The 19,196-nt window shown below is 42.2% G+C and overlaps 1 protein-coding gene across 1 annotated transcript in view; it reads left to right on the top strand.

Moving 5' to 3' along the window:
• The window catches only part of camsap2a (calmodulin regulated spectrin-associated protein family, member 2a), an 82,921-nt gene extending 66,696 nt beyond the window's left edge, over positions 1-16,225 (top strand). Inside the window, exons 8-19 of the mRNA XM_071518887.1 lie at positions 106-202; positions 439-535; positions 983-1,014; positions 1,403-1,472; positions 1,834-3,940; positions 5,937-6,075; positions 7,199-7,420; positions 8,471-8,567; positions 9,281-9,346; positions 10,918-11,033; positions 12,220-12,338; positions 13,536-16,225. Coding sequence (XP_071374988.1) covers positions 106-202; positions 439-535; positions 983-1,014; positions 1,403-1,472; positions 1,834-3,940; positions 5,937-6,075; positions 7,199-7,420; positions 8,471-8,567; positions 9,281-9,346; positions 10,918-11,033; positions 12,220-12,338; positions 13,536-13,841 — 3,468 coding nt within the window. The 3' untranslated portion in view covers positions 13,842-16,225. The remainder of the gene's footprint in view (positions 1-105; positions 203-438; positions 536-982; positions 1,015-1,402; positions 1,473-1,833; positions 3,941-5,936; positions 6,076-7,198; positions 7,421-8,470; positions 8,568-9,280; positions 9,347-10,917; positions 11,034-12,219; positions 12,339-13,535) is intronic.
• The last annotated feature ends 2,971 nt before the right edge of the window (positions 16,226-19,196 follow it).

Here is a 19,196-nt window from a genome sequence, read left to right as displayed (position 1 = left end):
AACTGAATGTAAATTTGTTTGCCCTGGAAATAAAAGCGATTCACTAGTTCGATGTTACACCATCCTACGTTTTTAATCCGGGTCCTGTCTGCCTTTTTTCCCCAGAATAACTACCTGGTGTTCATGGCAGAGCTGTTCTGGTGGTTTGAGGTAGTCAAGCCGTCTTTTGTCAAACCAAGAACGCTGGAAAACGAAGGCACAGGTAAGTCTTAAAAGTACTGTTCTTACTATGGCAGTAGTAGTACTAATAGTAGTAGTAGTAGTGCCAGCAGTAGTCCTGGTGGTGGTAGTGGAAATAGTACTAGTGGTAGTAGTGACTGTAGTAGATATAGTTTATCTGAAACATACTCAAAGTACAGTATTCAGAGGGAAACTCATGTTGTTCCCATCTAGTATGAAGGCACTGACTGATCAGACTTCTCTATTATTTGACCTCAGATCCATTGTCCTTGTTGAAGAATATGCCAGCAGTCCCCATCTCCAAGGCAACCAAGAGGAGCTTCATGGAAAGACCCCCCAGTCCTGAGAGACCCAGGTATGCTAGTCCCATGGCATTCAGTCTGAAGCTATGCTGATAATGTGCAATGCATGTGCTGTATGTCGGGACACAAACTGTGGTGGAAACATTAGGTTTTAGACTTGTGACTGAGTCGTGTTCCAAAATGAAATCCAGGTGAGAAAAGTGCCACAGTGTTACTCATTGTAACACTCTGCCCTTCCTCAACAACCCATGAGCAAGGCATTTCACTCCCAAGTGCTCTAGTGGAGCAGCTCAGTGGCCAGTAAGACTGGTTGTGGTGGGCAGCTTTCTGGCATAAATGAACTGTATGAATTTAAAGCAGGGCAGTGCTGAAAAAGATTGTGCTTACTCAGCAAAAACCTTTGCTTGAATAAATTGAGGCTAAAAAAAGATAGTTGCGTATAGTTATTTTATGGTGTATAATTTAACGCTTACCTTTCATTTTCTCTCTCTCATCTCTAGTTTGCCGCTCCGACCCCAACCTCGGAACTCAGGTGACTTCCTTATTTCTGAAATTTTTATTTAGGTTGCAATCTATTTGCTTTAGGATTACCTGCTGGATTTTGATTAAAATGTAGAGTTTGCAGATTCAGTTGCATAATTCAAGGTATAGGTGATATATATGATATAAGTGTTTAAGAAAGCCTCCTAAATGGAGGAATTCTTTAATTAATTAGGAAATCCTAATTATTAAAATCGAATTCTCTCTCCCAATCCACATTTTTGAAAATTTTTAAGTGCTGAAAAATAAGTTATCTACAAACAGTTATGCACGTGTCTCATTTGCATGTGCAATATTGAATAACAATATCACAGTATGATTACTTGTCACTATTGTACAGTCCTACTTATTTTCTTTACTTGTGTCATTCATTATGTCAGGTGAAATCAAGAGATCAACCTCAATGTCCTTTGTCGATGGAAACCTTGGAACCTGGCCCAAAGAGAAAAGGTTGGTGGTATTGTTTATTATTTGGTTAGTCTGTGTGTTCCTGTACTGCTCATCTAAAAGCGTCCTGTCCCTGGGGCGTCCTGGTGGCTCAGTGGCACAGGACCTTCGTCACGTCATCCCTCTCGATCTTCCCTGCCTCTCTTCACTTACATCTATCTAATAAAGGCAAAAAAAATCTTTAAAAAAAACCCAGAAAAATTCCAGTTCCTAAGACAAGTAATTATCCCATGGGGATTAAGAAAAGTGTTTTGTATTGTGATGTTGCCAAAGCAGTCTCCTTCCTCAGATAAGCTTTTTAAATATAATTCTTAAGCAGTATCCAGGTTAAATAACTGTTTGAGTTTCTTGTTTGTTTTCTCAGATCTGGGCCTTATGGAGTATCTTTCGACATCCCCTTTGACAAAGAAGACTCTGCTTCCGGCGCTCCCTCCTCCACCCGCGGCATGATCAGGTCCGTCAGTACCGATGACGGCTCCGGCTTCAAGGTCCACCACCTGCCCCGCGGCATGAAGCGCAACCTGTCCTTCCAGCCAGTCAACGGACAGAGTGTCGGCATCGAGGAGGAGGGCTGCCCGGACAGCCTTGCGGGCATGGAGCCTGACACGCGCCCCACGGGCCGGACCTACCCCAACGGACATGGGAACGTCATCCCCCCACCCCCCTCCATGGAGGAGGCCCTGCAGATCATCCACAGCCCCAGCCGGCCCCCAGTGGAGGGGATCAACAACGGCTTCTTCCTGCACAGCCAGGACCGCGGGCCAGGCGGTGTAGGCGGCTTGGAGCCGGTGTCGGAGTCGGACTCCAAAGGGCCTCTGAGCACCACAGACACTACTGAGGTGGATACCGGCATCCATATACGAACGGAAGACATGCTGGATGAGGATTCCTCGCTGAAAGACTGCTCTATGAACATGGAACTGGATATGGACACGCCAAGCCCTTGCCCGAGCAGCCACAGCAAATCCCTCTCCGGAGTGAAGATGACCAGCTTTGCTGAGCAGAAGTTGAGGAAGCTCAACCCTCCGGCGCCGGACTCAGGGAGGGGCAGCAGCAGCTCCCTCAAGACCACCCCAGAGGGCTCCGAGTTGGGCCTCCCGCTATCAGTGTCCTGGGCCCCCACCCCCGAGCACAGCCCCATCCATCAACAAACCACACCGACCCCTACCACTCAAACGCCACCTACACCTGTACCACTCCCGCCCAATGATCCTGCCCAGGCCATGGCTACGGAGATGGTGCAGCTGAGGATGCGATTGGAGGAGAAACGGAAAGCCATCGAAGCACAGAAGAAGAAAGTGGAAGCCGCATTTACAAGGCATCGCCAAAGGATGGGTCGCTCTGCGTTCCTCACTGTGGTCAAGAGAAAGGGGGACGGAGCTGCCAGCGGAGCGGAAGAGGAAGGAAGGAAGATGGAGGAGGAGGGCAAGGCAGGAAGCACAAGTCCCACCTTTAGAAGTGGGAGGAGCAAGGCGGACACGCCCGACGGAGCAGAGCAAGGCAGCACAGGCTCCCGTTGGCTGAAGTCACCCGGGGGAGGAGAGGAGAGTGGTCCAAGCACTCCTCAGCCAACCGAGGTGGACCTGGCTGAGTACACTCGTTCTATTGAGAAACTCAACCACTCGCTGGCCTTCCTCCAGACTGAGATGCAGCGATTGGCTCAGCAACAGGAAGTGATCATGGCAATGAGGGAGCAACAGCATCAGCAGGCATGGGTCATCCCCCCTCCCCCTCCTTCGCCACAAAAACACGGCCGAGCCGGGGCTGTCACTCGATCCTCGGGACCCTCATCCCCTGCCGACTCCCCTCGTTCCACCCACCGCTCCCCAACCAGCATCAAACGCAAATCTGCCTCTTTCCACTCCCGCAATCCCCGCACCCCTCGCCCCAGTGAGCTCAAACTGGCCCCCTACAATCGAGTCCTCACTGCCCCGCAATCTGTCGATAGCATCCCCAGACTACGGCGGTTTTCTCCCTGCCAACCCCTGGCAAGCTCCTTCGTTTACATGGGGGAGAAACCGGCAACTGCCAACCCAGAGACAGTGGCTCCAGATGGGGATAAAAGCAAGGAGGGACATTCACTCCTTTTCCCAGAAAGGGAGCTTGCCAGTGTCAATATAGCCAACTCAGAGTTAGACACACATGCCAAAACCCAGGAAATGGACACTCACGGCCAATCCGGGATCAGTGAGATGGAGACAGATGAAAAGTCGGTTGCGGATATCAAACCAACCGTGGACTCGTCTGTCTCTGAAGTTCTGTCCCAACCTGTGAAAGAGACCTTCACAGTGACGCCCACAGAGAGCCCTCCTCAGCTGGGAGCCTCAGGCCAAACCAAGAGCAGCTTGATTGAGGTTCCTCTGTCCGTCCTGAAGCCACTGGAGGGTATTTCACTGGAGGATGCTGGGGAGATGCAGCAGGAAGAAGGCCTGGATGACGACCAGAAGATGTGCCGTGGCTTCTTCTTCAAGGTATTGTTTCAGAGCATTTCTGTCACCTTATCACATGAAGAATTATTTGTTTCCTTGCATGTCATTTCTGAGACTTGCATACATGCACCCATTTTACCAGTGCGGTCAGCGTGTTGGACGTTGGGGTTCAGTGTCTTGCTCAAGAATACTTCAACAGGGATGAACACATTATCTGTTGCGGGGGATCGAACCTGTGACTTTACAGTTGCAAGACAGTTCCTAACCACCAGGCACCCTGCCACCCTCATGTTCATTTCACTCTGTAGTGATATTTCTTGTTATGTTGTTATACACAACATAAACAAACTCTGAAGCCAAGTCAAGTATCATACGTACAAATTATATTGATGCTTTTCCCAGGCTTCACAGAAAAAAGTATGGTCCACCTTTTCTGGAGCATAACTCAAGTCTTTCATAATCATCTCTAATAATAAAAAAATAATAGAAATATAAGTTATTTTACTACAACACACTTCTTAGCCCATTATCTCTACTTCTTAGCATCTTTTCTTTTCATAACAAAGAACTGGTGGATTTGGATACAGGCCAAATGCATAATTTACTTGAGTCAATACGATCAAGACAAGAGAGTTCACTGCAACTGTCACCGCTGAAGTTACTGCACCTTAAAATGCAGCGTCCCATTTCTGGGACAAAGCAGTTGTACAGTTCAACCGGGTGGCAGCCATGTTTTTTTTTTTTTATAAGGAAACGCTCCTGTTTCCAATATGAGATGATGAATGGTTCAGGAACTGGGCAGGTTGAGGACAACGTCATCTTTCCATTTGTGGTTTTGTAGGCTAGATTGCTAGCTGCAGTCTGGGCTTTGATCTAGGTCACAAAACTGGGGCTGTTGTGAATAATTCAGACGCAGCTGTGGAAAAGTGAGGTTGAATAGATGTTGAATTAGATTGCGAGGGTGGTTATCGAGTGTGGGAGATGTTCACATGAAATTTTAATCATCTAGATGAAACTGTGATTAGCATTGAAATTAGCAGCCTGGTGTGTCTGGGTCGGAAACAACTGAGTTAAGTTCAAATTGTGATTGCAGTGTTGTACTAAAGGCATGATTCATATTCCAATATCAAAATGTGTGTGATAACGAATTACAGAGAAGCCATTGGACAAATCCATGTCCACATAAGCCTGATACAGGAGCAAAAACATGAGGCCTTCATTTAAATAGTCCCTTGCTCCCTTAGGAGACCAGTCAAGGTTCATGCAACAACCTTTCTTTAGAGAGAAGTGGCCAAAAATATGTATGTGTCCAGGGAATTATGCTTTTGGGCTTTCTTGTAGCTCCATATCACATAATACAAGACATATGGATTAAAAATAACCACTTTTATTGTCTACAGAGGTTGTACTGGTTAAGATGGCCCACCTCTGGAACCACATGTACCCCTACTGGCCTAGAATCAAGTCCCCTACTCTGTAGCCTCTCTCAGCCTTCCTGCTGTCTCATTTAGTCTCCATGAAGCAAACTTCCATTCCTTTTACTTCCTGGAAAACAGAGTATCTTTAATGGTGACCTCATGCTGCACCAGTAGGCATAAATAAAAATGACAACCAATAAAGCCATCACAGATTGTTGCAATCCCACCCCTCTGCCCCTCTCATCAAATAAAACTGCCTTTCTTTCCCTGGCTGATATTTGATTGGTTTAGACTTTTGAACGATCCCTCACTGCATTATGTCCCGTCCCAACATCCTGTTTCAACAGGAAATACAACAAATCGAGTAAAGTAAAGATGCCGTTTCTTGGGGTCTTTAAAATATACAAAGGAGAGTTGACCTTCCACACTTAGTTTAAAGGAAATACAACCAAAGTTTTAGATTATCTCATACTTTATATTAGTTGAGACATAAGGATGATTTAGGAGTATTTCACAAAAATACCACCCATCACTGACTATGCTTAGTGTAGTGAGTAGTAAACGAAGAAACTCTTAGCACTGTGAGACAGCTGACTGTGTTTCCTTCCTTCTTTCCTCAGGAGGAGGGGAAGGGCGTCGGCGACATGGCCCAGAAGAGGGCGGCACTGCTGGAGAAGAGGATGAGGAGGGAGAAGGAGAGCCAGCAGAGGAAGATGCAGCTGGAGGCCGAGTTGGAGCAGAAGAAGGAGGAGGCTCGGTGTGTTGGCACATCTGGAAAAATCCATACACTCTCTGTTTCCATTTTCAGAGCACACAGGCATACGGAAGTCGATGTTATGCCGTTGTTGGTGTCACTTGCTCATTCTGTGGCTAGTGTCCTATTGATTTTGGATTCTTTCCTTCAGTCTGGGGGAACAAATAGCCTATCTATACTAAAAAGGTCATTCCAAAGTGAATATGCACCATTGGAAAAATTGGACACCAACTTTAATGTCTGGCTAGAAAATGAAATTCACCATGCAATGTCATTTAAGTTACTGACTTCTCTAAAGACCCTTAAGACGATTGCGAGCATGTAAATATTCAACAACGAACCTCTGGTAATATTTTTATTTCCAAAATGGATACACAGCGAATTTGTTTGTTACTCTTCATAGCTTAACTTATATATACTTTACATCTCTTAATGAAATATAAATAAGTTGAACAAGAAGATTGGAGACATTTTCACATCTCTGTTCACCCAGTATTTAGTGCTTTTGAGATGATGCTAAGCCAGCATGTACCATCCATTAAACACAGTCTTAGCACATACTGTAATGAACCAAATAAATACTACATGCATGCTACACTGCTATAAACCTTCAGTTCATCAAAGTTCATTAAAAGTCCAGTGTACTCTATTAAAGTGTTGAGTCAATATTTGTTCAAACAGAAATGATATATTTGTTAAACTGTAAAAATCCCTCCTTAACAAGTCATTTAGCCTCGTATTCAGACTTAAAATCTTATTTTTCTTAAAACAAGTGAAAGATTCTGCCAGTTGGGGTGAAATAATTCCACTTATTTTTAATGCCGTTTCACTTGTTTCAGGAATTTTGTAGAAAACTGTCAATATTTTGAAACAAGTCAGAAAAATCAGATCACTCCATTAATATCAAGAAAATGACAAGCAAATTCAGCAAATTAATTTGCATCAGAAAGAAGAGACATTATGTCATCCCAATGGCATTTTGTCACTTATTTTGAGAAAATAAGGATATGGATATTTTTTGGAGTGTATAATCACACACATTCTCCATAACTCTTGAATTGAAAATTAACAGCTCCTACCTTATTCCTTCTCGTTGCCCTAACTCTCCTTCAATCCCTCCGTTCAGAGTGAAGGCGGAGGAGGAGCGCCTCAGGAAGGAGGAGGACAAGGCCAGGCGGGAGTTCATCAAGCAGGAGTACCTCAGGAGGAAGCAGCTGAAGCTGATGGAAGACATGGACACCGTCATCAAACCCCGACCGCCCAGCGCCGCCAGGCAGAGGCGGGGCCGGCCCAAGTCCATCCACCGAGACAGCATGGACTCCCCCAAAACCCCCGTCAGGGCTGCCACAGGTAACCATGGAGACGACCCCTACTCAGAGGTCACCCCTCACCCTGTCTGTCCACTCTGTGCCCCGCGGCCAGCTGGCTTTGTGCCACCTCAAAATGTCTTTGTCTCCTAAAAGAAACTTTTCTGGTGTTAACTAGTAAACCATCAAGTTAACCCCATCTAATTTGGTTAATTTGAGCTTCTAACAAATTGTGCGATTGGTATTGATCTAACACTCAGCTACAAAAAGTATCAATTTGTACTATTGGTGGTTCCCACAGGAGATCAATTCTAATAAACAGTATTTTTTGTATTGTATCTGATATCTAATAAGCACAAAATATGGAGCTTGAAATCAAACATTTTGACATCCTGAAGGAGCAAAGCAGCGTGTGTGTGTGTGTGTGTGTGTGTGTGTGTGTGCGTGTGTGTGTATGTCTACTAAGATGTTTCTGTGTAAATCTACATATTTACAGTATGCATTCTGTAATGTGTATAAATATATACTACCAGTCAAAAGTTTGGACACACCTGATTGAATGTTCTATGTTTTTCATTCTCTTAAAGCCATTTTGATGTAAAGGCTTCTGCTGAAATGCTTGAAATTTGTTTCTTAGACAAATATAAATAGTGAAGTTGATCCTATGTATGAATTTCTTTCCAAAGCCTTTGCCTTTCCATCAAGGCAAAGGGCGGCTACTTTAAAGAATCTAAAATATAAGATAGTTTTGATTTGTTTAACACTTTTTTGGTCGCTGCATAATTCCATTTGTGTTATTTCATAGATTTGATGTCTTTACTATTATTCTAAAATGTGAAAAAATGGTAAAAAATAAAGAAAAATGCGGTGTGTCCAAACTTTTGACTGGTGGTGTATAGTTATGTATGACTGTGTGTGCATACAGTGTGTATATTTGTGTGAGCGTACATTCATGTCTGGAGCCCGAAGCTGCATTGCTCTGCGACTAGTTTGGCACAAAGTTTGGCGGGCGGCCCGGTGCCGTCGTCATCCGTGGTGTCGGTGTAACCGCGTGTGTCCCGTGCTGTGCCACGTCTCGCCGTTTCACATCCAGGTTCACGCCAACGTGTCTTTTCAGTCTCCAGCTTGTCCCTGGCTTCCCTCAACCTGGGAGACAGCGACAGCGTTCACTCCGAGAAGAGAGCGCCAAGGTGAGTCGCTTTCATACTTCCAGAGGCGTTGGTGTAACGTGCGAAATGCGATGTAAAGGTTTGGTGTCCGTGGGAACGTTTCACTTCAGACTCAGGGTTTGACTGATGCTTTCAGAGAGCTGATCGGGGGATGCGATCAGGAACACAAATAAACAAATATTTGTGCTCCTCATCACATCCCATTGCTGTATTCCTAAATGAACGGGAGTTATATAGTCCAGAAATCTGAAATCTTGAAGTCCTGAATAAACAGAGAGACTTAGAACCCTGCTAATGTTGGGATCCATCCAACATTTTAATATTTCTAAGTAATAATATGCTTTGATAATGAACTATTTATGCAGCACCCTTTAAAACCAAGGTGCTAAGGGTTTTACAGCCAGTAAAATAAGAATAAATACAAGCCAGGAACAATATAAATGCCAGACATGAATTAAAAAATGGACGGAAGAATAAAACAGGCAAATATAATGACAGTAAAACTTCCAAGACTTAATTTGAAACCTGAAAACATCTGACAAACTTTGATTTTAGGGTGAACTTCTCCTTTGGCACAAGTCTTAAGACATTTCATAGTTTGAGTGTGTTTCCTGACCTTGTTTTAAAGCCAGGCTCTGCAGACTAACTCCGGCCCTCTGGCCTAACATTTCTCCTGTATTCTCCCCGTCTTCCTTCTCTGACCGCTTTCTCTCCTGCTGTTTTGCACCTGTCAGAAGTGCTAGCTTAGCCTCGGGCAGTCTCCTCTACTTTCTGAGCTCTCCTAAACTGAGAAGGAGAAGGTTAGTTTCTACACGGCAGTTCAACCCCAAGGCACGCCATGCTGCCCCGAGCCCAATCCTGCACGGAAACCCCCCCACTGGGTTTTATTAGGGATTGTGCGAGCGCTTGAAGGAAAAGCGACTTGTTTCTTTTCTTGGAAAGATCTTCATGCCTAACTTCAGAACACCGACCCAATGCTACGCTTATCACCGTCGCCACAAAACAATCACTTTTACTTTTTCCACTAACCCTTCTGCTGTGTCCACTCCTGCTATCATGGCTTTTTCCACACTTGAGAAAACATCAAAGTAAATGGTTTTACTTTGTTCAACGCCACACGATGTCACGGCCTAACCCTGTGAAACACACACTGCACAAAACGTCCATCTTAATAAGTCGTTAAATCTTATATTCTGTCTTTTAATTTTTATTTTTCTTGAAACAAGTGAAGGAATCTGGCAGTAGGGTGAGAAACATTCTCTTCTTTCCAATGTGGCTTCCAACTTATTTCAAGAGTTTTCCTTCTTTAAATGACATTACCTTGAAACAAGTGGGGTTTTCCGCCTTATTCAAGATAATGTCTCTATATTGTGTAGTAGTAAAATTTTCACACCCTATTGTCAGATTTCCCTGCTTGTTTTAAAAGAATTAAAAAAGGTTCAAATGACTTATTAAAATGGGCGTTTTTTATAGTATAACTAACATGCACAAGAAAGCACTACAAGCACCTTTTAGTCAAATTTGGCTTTAGTTGCTCTTGCTCTGCCCATTAATAACTCACATAATTACGTTGAAAATTTAGTGCATTTGCGTAATTTTGTAATTGCCTTGTAAATACGATGGAATGCATGTGTTTTTCACTGTCTTCCTGAGTGTATTTGGAATATTACTTGTTTATGAGAAAACTAATGTGTAGATGTGATACCAAGTGCATTTCCAGTCTTACAGCTGACAAAGAGCAAGTAAATGCCAAGTGCTGCACAACAATCTATAAGCCTCTTTTATTGACCTTAAGTGCACCAGACTGCTTCACATTACTGCACTGCCTGTGCTTGCAAGCTTTACGCTGCTTTACAGTTTGAGATGTCGTACAATAGAAGCCCCAGGCAAAGCATAAATCCCCGCTGATGATGATCACATTGTTTGGGTTTGCTATTTGCAAAAACAGCACATTTACATTTTCCCCACTGTGAAGGATAAATCCACACAAACATGACACATAGTCAGGGTGGGAAAGTGACACCAGCCACCAGACAAATACTGGCAAGGTTTTAAAATGGCTGGCAAGTTTGTCAAGTCAATCCAGGCATTTTGGCAGGTTACCAATTATTTGGAAGGCGGTAATGTATTTTAAAATTTCTAGTTGGCTGGTATAATACTGAACGTATCTGATGAATCTGTGGATGTGGCAGCAAATGTGCCTGGTGGACAAAAAATGTACTTTCCTGCCCTGGCTATAGGACAAGTTGGAATTGCTGAGTGTTGAGAAGTCAGCACCCGTGAAGAGAGGTGACCTAACGCTGTGTGTGTGTGTGTGTGTGCGTGTGTGTGTGTGCGTGTGTGTGTGTGTGTGTGTGTGTGTGTGTTCCAGGCCGGATTCTGCAGATGGTTTTCTGTCCCCCAGTCGCTCCAGCAGCAGAAATGGAGAGAAGGACTGGGAAAATGGATCCACCACCTCCTCTGTTACCTCCAACACAGAGTACACTGGTAGGTCAGCGTAGCACACATTCAATCCTCCACTCGTTTACTATCTCAGTAATACCTAAGAGGGTTCACTTATGGATACAAACAACCTTTAGGGCTTTTATGCAGCCATTACCAATATGTGTGTACTGTCTGAAACTGTCTGATTCAATGACTCACTCACTCAAGCACGCATTTATTCACTGAAGATCTAATTTTCTGCTATATTTGAATTATTTCTAAATAACTGCAAATTAACAAAATATTGAGGTCAATTCACTTTATTCACATAGTGTCTGTATTTGATTTACATCAAACCCTGCAGCAGATTGAGAGGCAAACACATCTGGCCACTGGATAAAAAAATCTAAATATAAACCAAAATTTCCTACAACATCAGCAGAGGCTACATTACCCAAGAAAGTCCAAAACTTGCGCACCTGGATGAACATCCATGATGTTAATGTTAGCTAGCAGTCAGCCACTTCATGTTGTTACAATTATATTCATCTCCAAACCAAATAATGTATACTGTTTCATATCTCTAGTGGTTCTTTGACGGTCAAATTGTTTATGCTAGATCTGTCTGCTAGCTAACATAAGCAAGACGACTTTAGCTGGTTAAAACTGCTACTGTTAAAACTGCTTGTCGGCTACAATATACACAATTCAACCTAGCTGGGATAAATATAACATTAACATCATGAAGTAGCAGACTGCTAACATTAGCTAATGTTATGGACAAACATCATGGACGTTCCTCCTATCCAGTTGCTGTAGTCTTTGATTTGGACCTTCTTGTGTAATTTTGCCTCCAGCTCAGTTCATATTTCAACAATATTGAAGGATCATTTTGGTGTATATTTTAATTTCATTAATTAATTAGTTGAGTTTGCATCTGTTTCCATCTGCCTTGCTGTCTTCTGGGTAGGGTTTCCCACCCTGAGTATGGCTGTAAATCAAATATGGCCGTGTGAATAAAGCGATTGTATGATTATGTGTGAATACTTAAACAGCGCTTTCATTGTTCTGACTCCTTTGTCAGACCGTCACATCCACATGAACACCAGCAGAAATCTTCAAAAGGAAAGCCCCTGAATGATTTATCAACAGATTGTGTGGGATAGTGAGTCGAAGTCCCTTCTCTGACAGAGAGTGGTTGCTATGACAACAGTGTGATCCTGATGGTCTGTCTTCTGTTGTCGTTCAGGGCCGAAGCTGTACAAGGAGCCCAGCGCCAAATCTAACAAGCACATCATCCAGAACGCTCTGGCCCACTGCTGCCTGGCAGGCAAGGTCAACGAGGGCCAAAAGAACAAGATATTGGAGGTAACAGCATGATGGCTATTATACTTTTGTTATTTTTGGGGGGGGTTTTTTACATACTGAGTAATATATGAGGGGTTGGGGAGTCCTCGAAGGCTTCCACATACTGTGTACCTGCAGCGTCCTGGGTTCAAATCCATCGTTATCTATCAAATAAAGGCAAAAGTGCAATAAATAGGTATATATGCCAGGTTTCATTTCAAAACACTGTATGTCCATTCTGTTAAAATGTAACTGCTTTGTAAGGATGAGTCTTGTGATGACTCATAACTTCAGCAGTAACTCATCTTACTTTATTATCATATACTGTAAGTAATCATTTTGCAGACTAGGTGGAACATTTTTCAGGACAGAGGTGTAAAAGAGCAAACATTCAAGTAAATAGTGGTATAATCGTAGGATAAAAACCAAAATAAATAAAATAATATAATAAAAGTAAGATAGAGTTAAGATAAAAGATAAAAGACGTAAAAATACAATAGAAAGCCGATAAAAAGATGATAAAAAGCCGATAAAGAGACAATAAAAAGCTGATAAAAGATAAAAAGACGATAAAAAGACGACATCACATAAAAGCAAGTCTATAAAAATGGGTTTTAAGAAGTGATGTAAAAGAAATTAACCCCCTAATGCTTAAATTTGGAAATTTGGAAAAAAATAAATGATTGCAATAGCTTTTTTTATAGCAGGTTCACTGGTGTTGGCAGTGCTCTAGACTCAACTTGGTACTATAACAGTCCAAAAAGGGGGTTTGCTCACTCAAAAGAATGCCCAAAGTCAGAGGCTATGCAAAAATAATTAGTTTAATCACAAAGAGGAAGAATACGAGTATTCAAGTCATCGTCTTATAAGTCAGTGGATACTCTCACCTTTAAATATTACACCCATACATGAGAGAATCCACAAAACATTGCATTACATTATGTCATGTAGCAGATGCTTTTGTCCAAAGTGACTTACGATAAGTACATTTTGTCAACAGTGGTCAAACCGACCGTCTTCATCAGCTAAGCCTTCAGTAGGAATAAGTAGCATTTGTAGAATCAGGTTTTGTTTTTGTTTTTTATTAGTAAGAGTACAAGGGGAAGAAGATGATAGGTGAATTCAACAAAACAAAACAAACAAACCAAGTCGTCAAAAACGTTTTGCCTACATCACCTTCACCTCTTAATGCACATTTCTGCGTTCAACCTGTTACAGGAAATGGAGAAATCCGAGGCCAACAACTTCCTGGTTTTGTTCCGGGACGCGGGCTGCCAGTTCCGCTCGCTCTACACGTACTGCCCCGAGTCGGAGGAGATCAACAAGCTGGCGGGCATCGGCCCCAAGAGCATCACGCGGAAGATGATCGACGGCCTCTACAAGTACTACTCGGACAAGAAGCAGTTCAGCCAGATACCGGCCAAGACCATGTCGGCCAGCGTGGACGCCGTGACGATCCACAGCCACCTCTGGCAGACCAAGAAGCCAGCCACCCCGAAAAAAGTGCTACCTGCCCAGTGCTAATCGAACTTAATACCCCCCCACCCATCTCCATGTCCCACTCCAATGGATCGTACCCATTTCAATTTGCACTTCACTGTACATATCCATGAAGATTCAAACACCTGCAATGCCAGTTAGATGAATGCATATTTGTCTTTTTTTTTTTAATGTTTGTTTGTTTTTCTCGTTTCATTCCTGCCCTTATTTTTCCTACACACTCTGGACTGGACACGACAGGACCCAGTCATCAAAGATTATGAAAAACTGGAATGTACGCCACTGTTGAAAAAATGTTGTAAATGCTTCTCACGTATGTGTTTTCGGAGATTGTCAGGTTTGAGTCATTTTGCGACAGCATGGGTGTGTGTATGTTGTTTTTATTTTGTATGTGCCAAAAGTCAAAAAAAGAGACAGTATGAATGCCAGGATGTTTTATTTGGTACACTGAAGCACTGAATGTTTTCGATTCATCTTGTACAGATTGATTTTTGTCGACATGTGTGGCCTTATGCTCGTTTTGTTTTAGTGTGCGAGTGCAATGAGGTGATTGTAAAGCAACGTATACCTTAGAGAGGCTTTTTGTATTTGGAAGAACACTTTTTTCCTCATCTCTGTGGGTAAAACAGTTTGTATAGTTAAGGTATGTAAGACTACAAAGGGCCAAAAAACTAATTGCATACAGCTAGTGTTAGCCACACAGTACATGTGTGTCCAGCTCGACAAAGCCAAGCGGTTTCAGCTTTTTCAGAACCCCTCTTGGAAATGTGATTTTAAAGAATGCAGGACGTTATTCTAGATCACTGGTTCTCAACCTGCCGGTCCGAACACCCCCAGAGGGTCATGAGATCATTTAGGGGGAGTTGTAAGATGATTTATGGCATGTGAAAAAACTCTGTTTCTTATATACAAATATATTGTCATGTTTGTAATCTTTGTCATAAATTCATTTTTTTCTTGTGAAATAATGAGTACTTGCAGCCTCAAGGCTTCTGCTAATAATTAATTAGGCAAAACAAATAAAATAAAAATCATTAGTTGTTGTCAGAGTTAACCATCCTGCACCTTCACACTAACAACAGGGGTTTACAAAGAGCTATTGGGATTCAAAGGGTGTCAAAGGTTGAGAACCACTGCTTTAGATGACTTTGTGCTGCTGGTTCACAGCAGGTTTGTGAACAAATAAAACAAACTCAGTTCAGTGATAACTTCTTTTCATTTTGGAAATGCTGCCAACTGCATCGTGTAGGATCTTTGGAGAATATTAAGATAACATACATTCACACCTTCACCCAGTGGTTTCAGGGATATGACTGAAATCCATGACATGACAACCGAGAAACTGTCTGAAGGATGTCAGGATTTCAAGTTAAACTGGTGTACTTTTTAAAGTTAAGTTTAAATTTGATTCCCACTGGGACTACCCATGCTAACAATGTCTGCACTCATGAAATATACCACCAAACAGCATATGTTGTAAATTCAGTCTGTGTAGAAGGTTTAGATTTCTAACTAGTTCATTTAAAGTCCTCAAAATGTTTCACACTGCTCTGACTTCCAAAACTGAGAATACAACCTGCCTATACATTAACCAGGCACTCTATCACCATTCACCTTCATTTGAAGTTATTGAAAATCATGGTTTCATCACAGCAAGTAGTGCAAGATTAATTTAAGTCTCCACACAACACGTCTGTGCATCTAGTTTGGCACAACATAACAGCCTGTGTTGTGTCTTTAGTTTTGTTTTTTAACGTGTTTTATTAAAAGTAACACAAACGTGTGTTGACCCATACTTTACATGATCTTAAAACAGTGGATTAGCAGCACATTAGCCTGTTGCCTATAGAGACTACATGTCTAAAGTAGGTCAAAAGTATTTTTCTGTTCAATTTGCTTTAATTTCTCTTTTCTTCTATTAGGAAAATTAATTTCACAAAGCAATGCAAGGCAGACTAGGACACATTCTTGTTGCTGCATACGGGTAGAGACACTCAGTATCATGTTGCTTTTGCCACCAAACATGTCAAATCAACACACCTGCAGGTACAATTTCCAACACACACACACACACACACACACATCTGCCAACGTTGGTGCTTTGTTTTCAAATGGGGGATATTTATGACCAAAAGAGAAAGCTGTACATGTCTTTGAAGATGTAAACTGGTTATGGCAGAGTACAGAAGTATTTCGCTGTTGTTGTTTGAGTGGATTTTTCCACGCGGAGCTCTGTCCACTTGCTTTTGGCTGTTTAAGGCCAAGGGGAATGATTATTTAAACTGCAATGAAAATAATATTGTACAGTGTGTTCATGTGCGCTCATACCTGCCCACCCTGATAACTTTGTTTTGATCATCAGACGCTGTGCTGTCATTCGACATATTGCTGAACATGTAGTTTCATTTCTATTTTTGTTTTTTGTTTTTTCCCTTTTTGCATTGAATAAAACTAAGCATGGCCTCAGCATTGGTGTGGTGTTGTTCACAGTAAAAAACACAAAAGTCACAAAAAACGTTTGTGACTTTTGTGATTATATAATGACATTAAAAGTTACAAAAGAAGAGTTTCATTCCAAAGTGGGATAGACATTATGGGTTACTGTTAATATAATGAATCTATTAAAGTCTCTGCTGACAAAATAGTTGAAAGTAATGACTTAACCACATTATCTATGAAGTGCAGTCTGTCCTCAGTTCTGATTGGCTGAGCCATGTTGTCATAAAATATCAAATGCACAAAAACCTTTGACCATGTAACATTTAATATACTGTATATATAAATATTAATGAACTAACATCTGGTGCTTATGTATTAGCAACCATTTTCTTAAGCTACTGTTCAAAGACTACAGTGGAAGAATAACATTTAGTTATTATTACATCAGATCAGATCAGATTAGATGACATTTCAATGATCTGATCCCCAGGGGGAAACTGGGTCACTGCAGCAGCAGATAATGGATAAAGATAAGAAAAGACAACAGAATACAGAAGATAATAAAATGTAAAAAAATTGGACATATTGAGAATAATACAGCTGATCAATAAATAAAGATGCAGCAGCTGCACTGACAGCTTTGAAACTGTGTGCATCACTTAGCTGTTGCATTATCAGGTAAAACATAAAAACAGAAATGCAATTATGTTCATTCAGATAAAGGGGAAACATGATCATTATTGAATTAAGATTTCTTGAACATTTTTTTTAAATATATCAGGTTATGGTGTTTTTATAAATCCAATGAGATTCACTGAGCTACTCCAAGCAATTCTCTACTCACACTCAGTTTAGCCTTTTTAGGCTGACATAACTGTTCATGACATTAATTTGTATAGCTCGTGCAAATCCAGCATACATTCATGCTTTTCTGAAAGTATAACTGATGTCTTGTTTATATCGGTAGTTGTTAGTGATAATCACCAGCTGGCGTCATGATTTATCAGTCTTTATTTCGCACTACATCAGCGCCGCTCAGTTGAAAGTTGCTGATCGCAGATCTGTAGGTGTGACCGGCGCGTCGTCGCCACAGTTGATTGGTGGTTTGCGGCGGTGTCCGCATGGCAACCGTGAGCTGTGTACAAGAAATACGGCAGAAGGGACCTTTCCAGAAAAACAAAGGGGGGGGGGATTTAACGGCCAAACACACCTTCCTCTCCTCTCCTCTTCTCTCCTCTCCAGTCCTCTCCTCTCCTCTGCTCCGTGCAGCACTGCATCTGGAGACCGCAGACGGCGCGGAGCGGCTTAACGCGGCGCGGTATCGGTGCAAACTGACAGGTGAGGAGACCGGAGCTGGCGTGTTAGCCTGGACACACTGTAGTCTTGCACGATTTCCTGCAATTTCATGACCTGCACTTTAGTTAAAATGAATGGCATCGGCGGCTTCTATTGTCCTGCATGCCGGTCCACTGAACGGTGTGTCTGCGTGCGTGTGTGTGTGTGTGTGTGTGTGTGCGTGTGTTGTCATGCCAAATAAACCGGGAGGCTCGGCCGGCCGGCCGGGCTGATGCAGCAGCGCGGCTGGCAGGCTCGGGTCTGCAGAGGAGACTGGCTCTCTCTGTGGGGAACAGGGCGGTGGCTTCTCTCCCACTGAGCCGGAGGTCTTACTGCACTCTGCCTCTTCTGCACTTAGACACAACACAAGAGCATCATCCATAATGAAGAGCTGCTCCATAGCTACAGCAGTCTATATGATGTTGCAACGATTAACCCTGTATAAGCCAACCCTTACGAAAAACTAGTCATTTTTAGAGGGATGCTATACAAATATCACAACAAAACGAAATATCCACTAGGAATTATAGTGTTGCCATAGGATTTTAAAATAAAGTACAATGAGAACACTATAAACTCACTAGGCCACTGAATACCACTTTAAGTCCGTATGCGAATATTATAGTGATACTGTAGGACACAGAAATACCATAAAATACTATAGCCAACTGTAAACTCACTAGTGAGCTCTGCAGACACACCAGAAGTCCCTATATGACTTCCAGAGGAAGATTATATTGATAACATAGGACAGACAAATACAAAGTATGTTATAATGTCACTATGGAGACACACAGACACACTAGCAGTCCCTGTAGGAATAGAGTGATTGCTCCTTTGGGTGCAGTTCATGAGCCACTGGGCATCAGTTTGGATGGAAGTCTGCAAGGACTGTCAGTGTTTACATCAGTAATGTGGATGTTGGACTGAAAGCTGTTGTCTCACTGTCACTTTGCTCGCCCTTCAGCACCTCTAGACATCCTCCCCTCCCATCTCCTCCTGTATTTGTGTCAACACATAACAAGTTATTCACACACAATGACAGAGGTAAAGGCACACCTTCTGTTTTAGTTTTTTTTATTAACCAAGAATCATTTGAGTTACCGGCTCTCTGAAAAGCACTCAGTCACAGAGGATAAATATTCAACACCCAAAGCTTAAGTTTCACAGCCAGGCTTGCAAGCAGCATGGGAATTTGTCTTTGGATCCTAAAACAAAAACATACATGAACAGGGACAACTCTAAACAGAAGCATCAAGTGCTGTGAGATGGATTTGTTTAAAAATATATATATATCCACTCTGGGTTTTTTTTTAGGTTGGGCTTGAAATTTGCAACTTGCCTCAGCTGCTTAACCACAGACACATGACTGTCTTAACAAATATGAAGTCATGTCCAAAATGTAAAAAACAAACAAACAAAAAAAAAAACACACCACATATTTACCCAGATTACCCAGTTTGTAAAAGTGTTTTTTGATCAGCAAATTATATTACTTTCCATAAAAAATACAAAGTTTTTTTTGGGTTTGTTTTTTTACCTCTGCCAAGGAGGTTATGTTTTTGCCTGTTAGATAGTTTGTCCATCTGTCATAGGATATTTCCA

This window comes from Centroberyx affinis, unplaced genomic scaffold (genome assembly GCF_046629955.1).
Source record: "Centroberyx affinis isolate AG114_WGS23_722 - 3 ecotype Tasmania unplaced genomic scaffold, CSIRO-AGI_Caff_v1 ptg000641l_1, whole genome shotgun sequence".
NCBI lineage: Eukaryota > Metazoa > Chordata > Actinopteri > Beryciformes > Berycidae > Centroberyx > Centroberyx affinis.
This window is presented reverse-complemented; position numbering and strand designations above follow the sequence as displayed.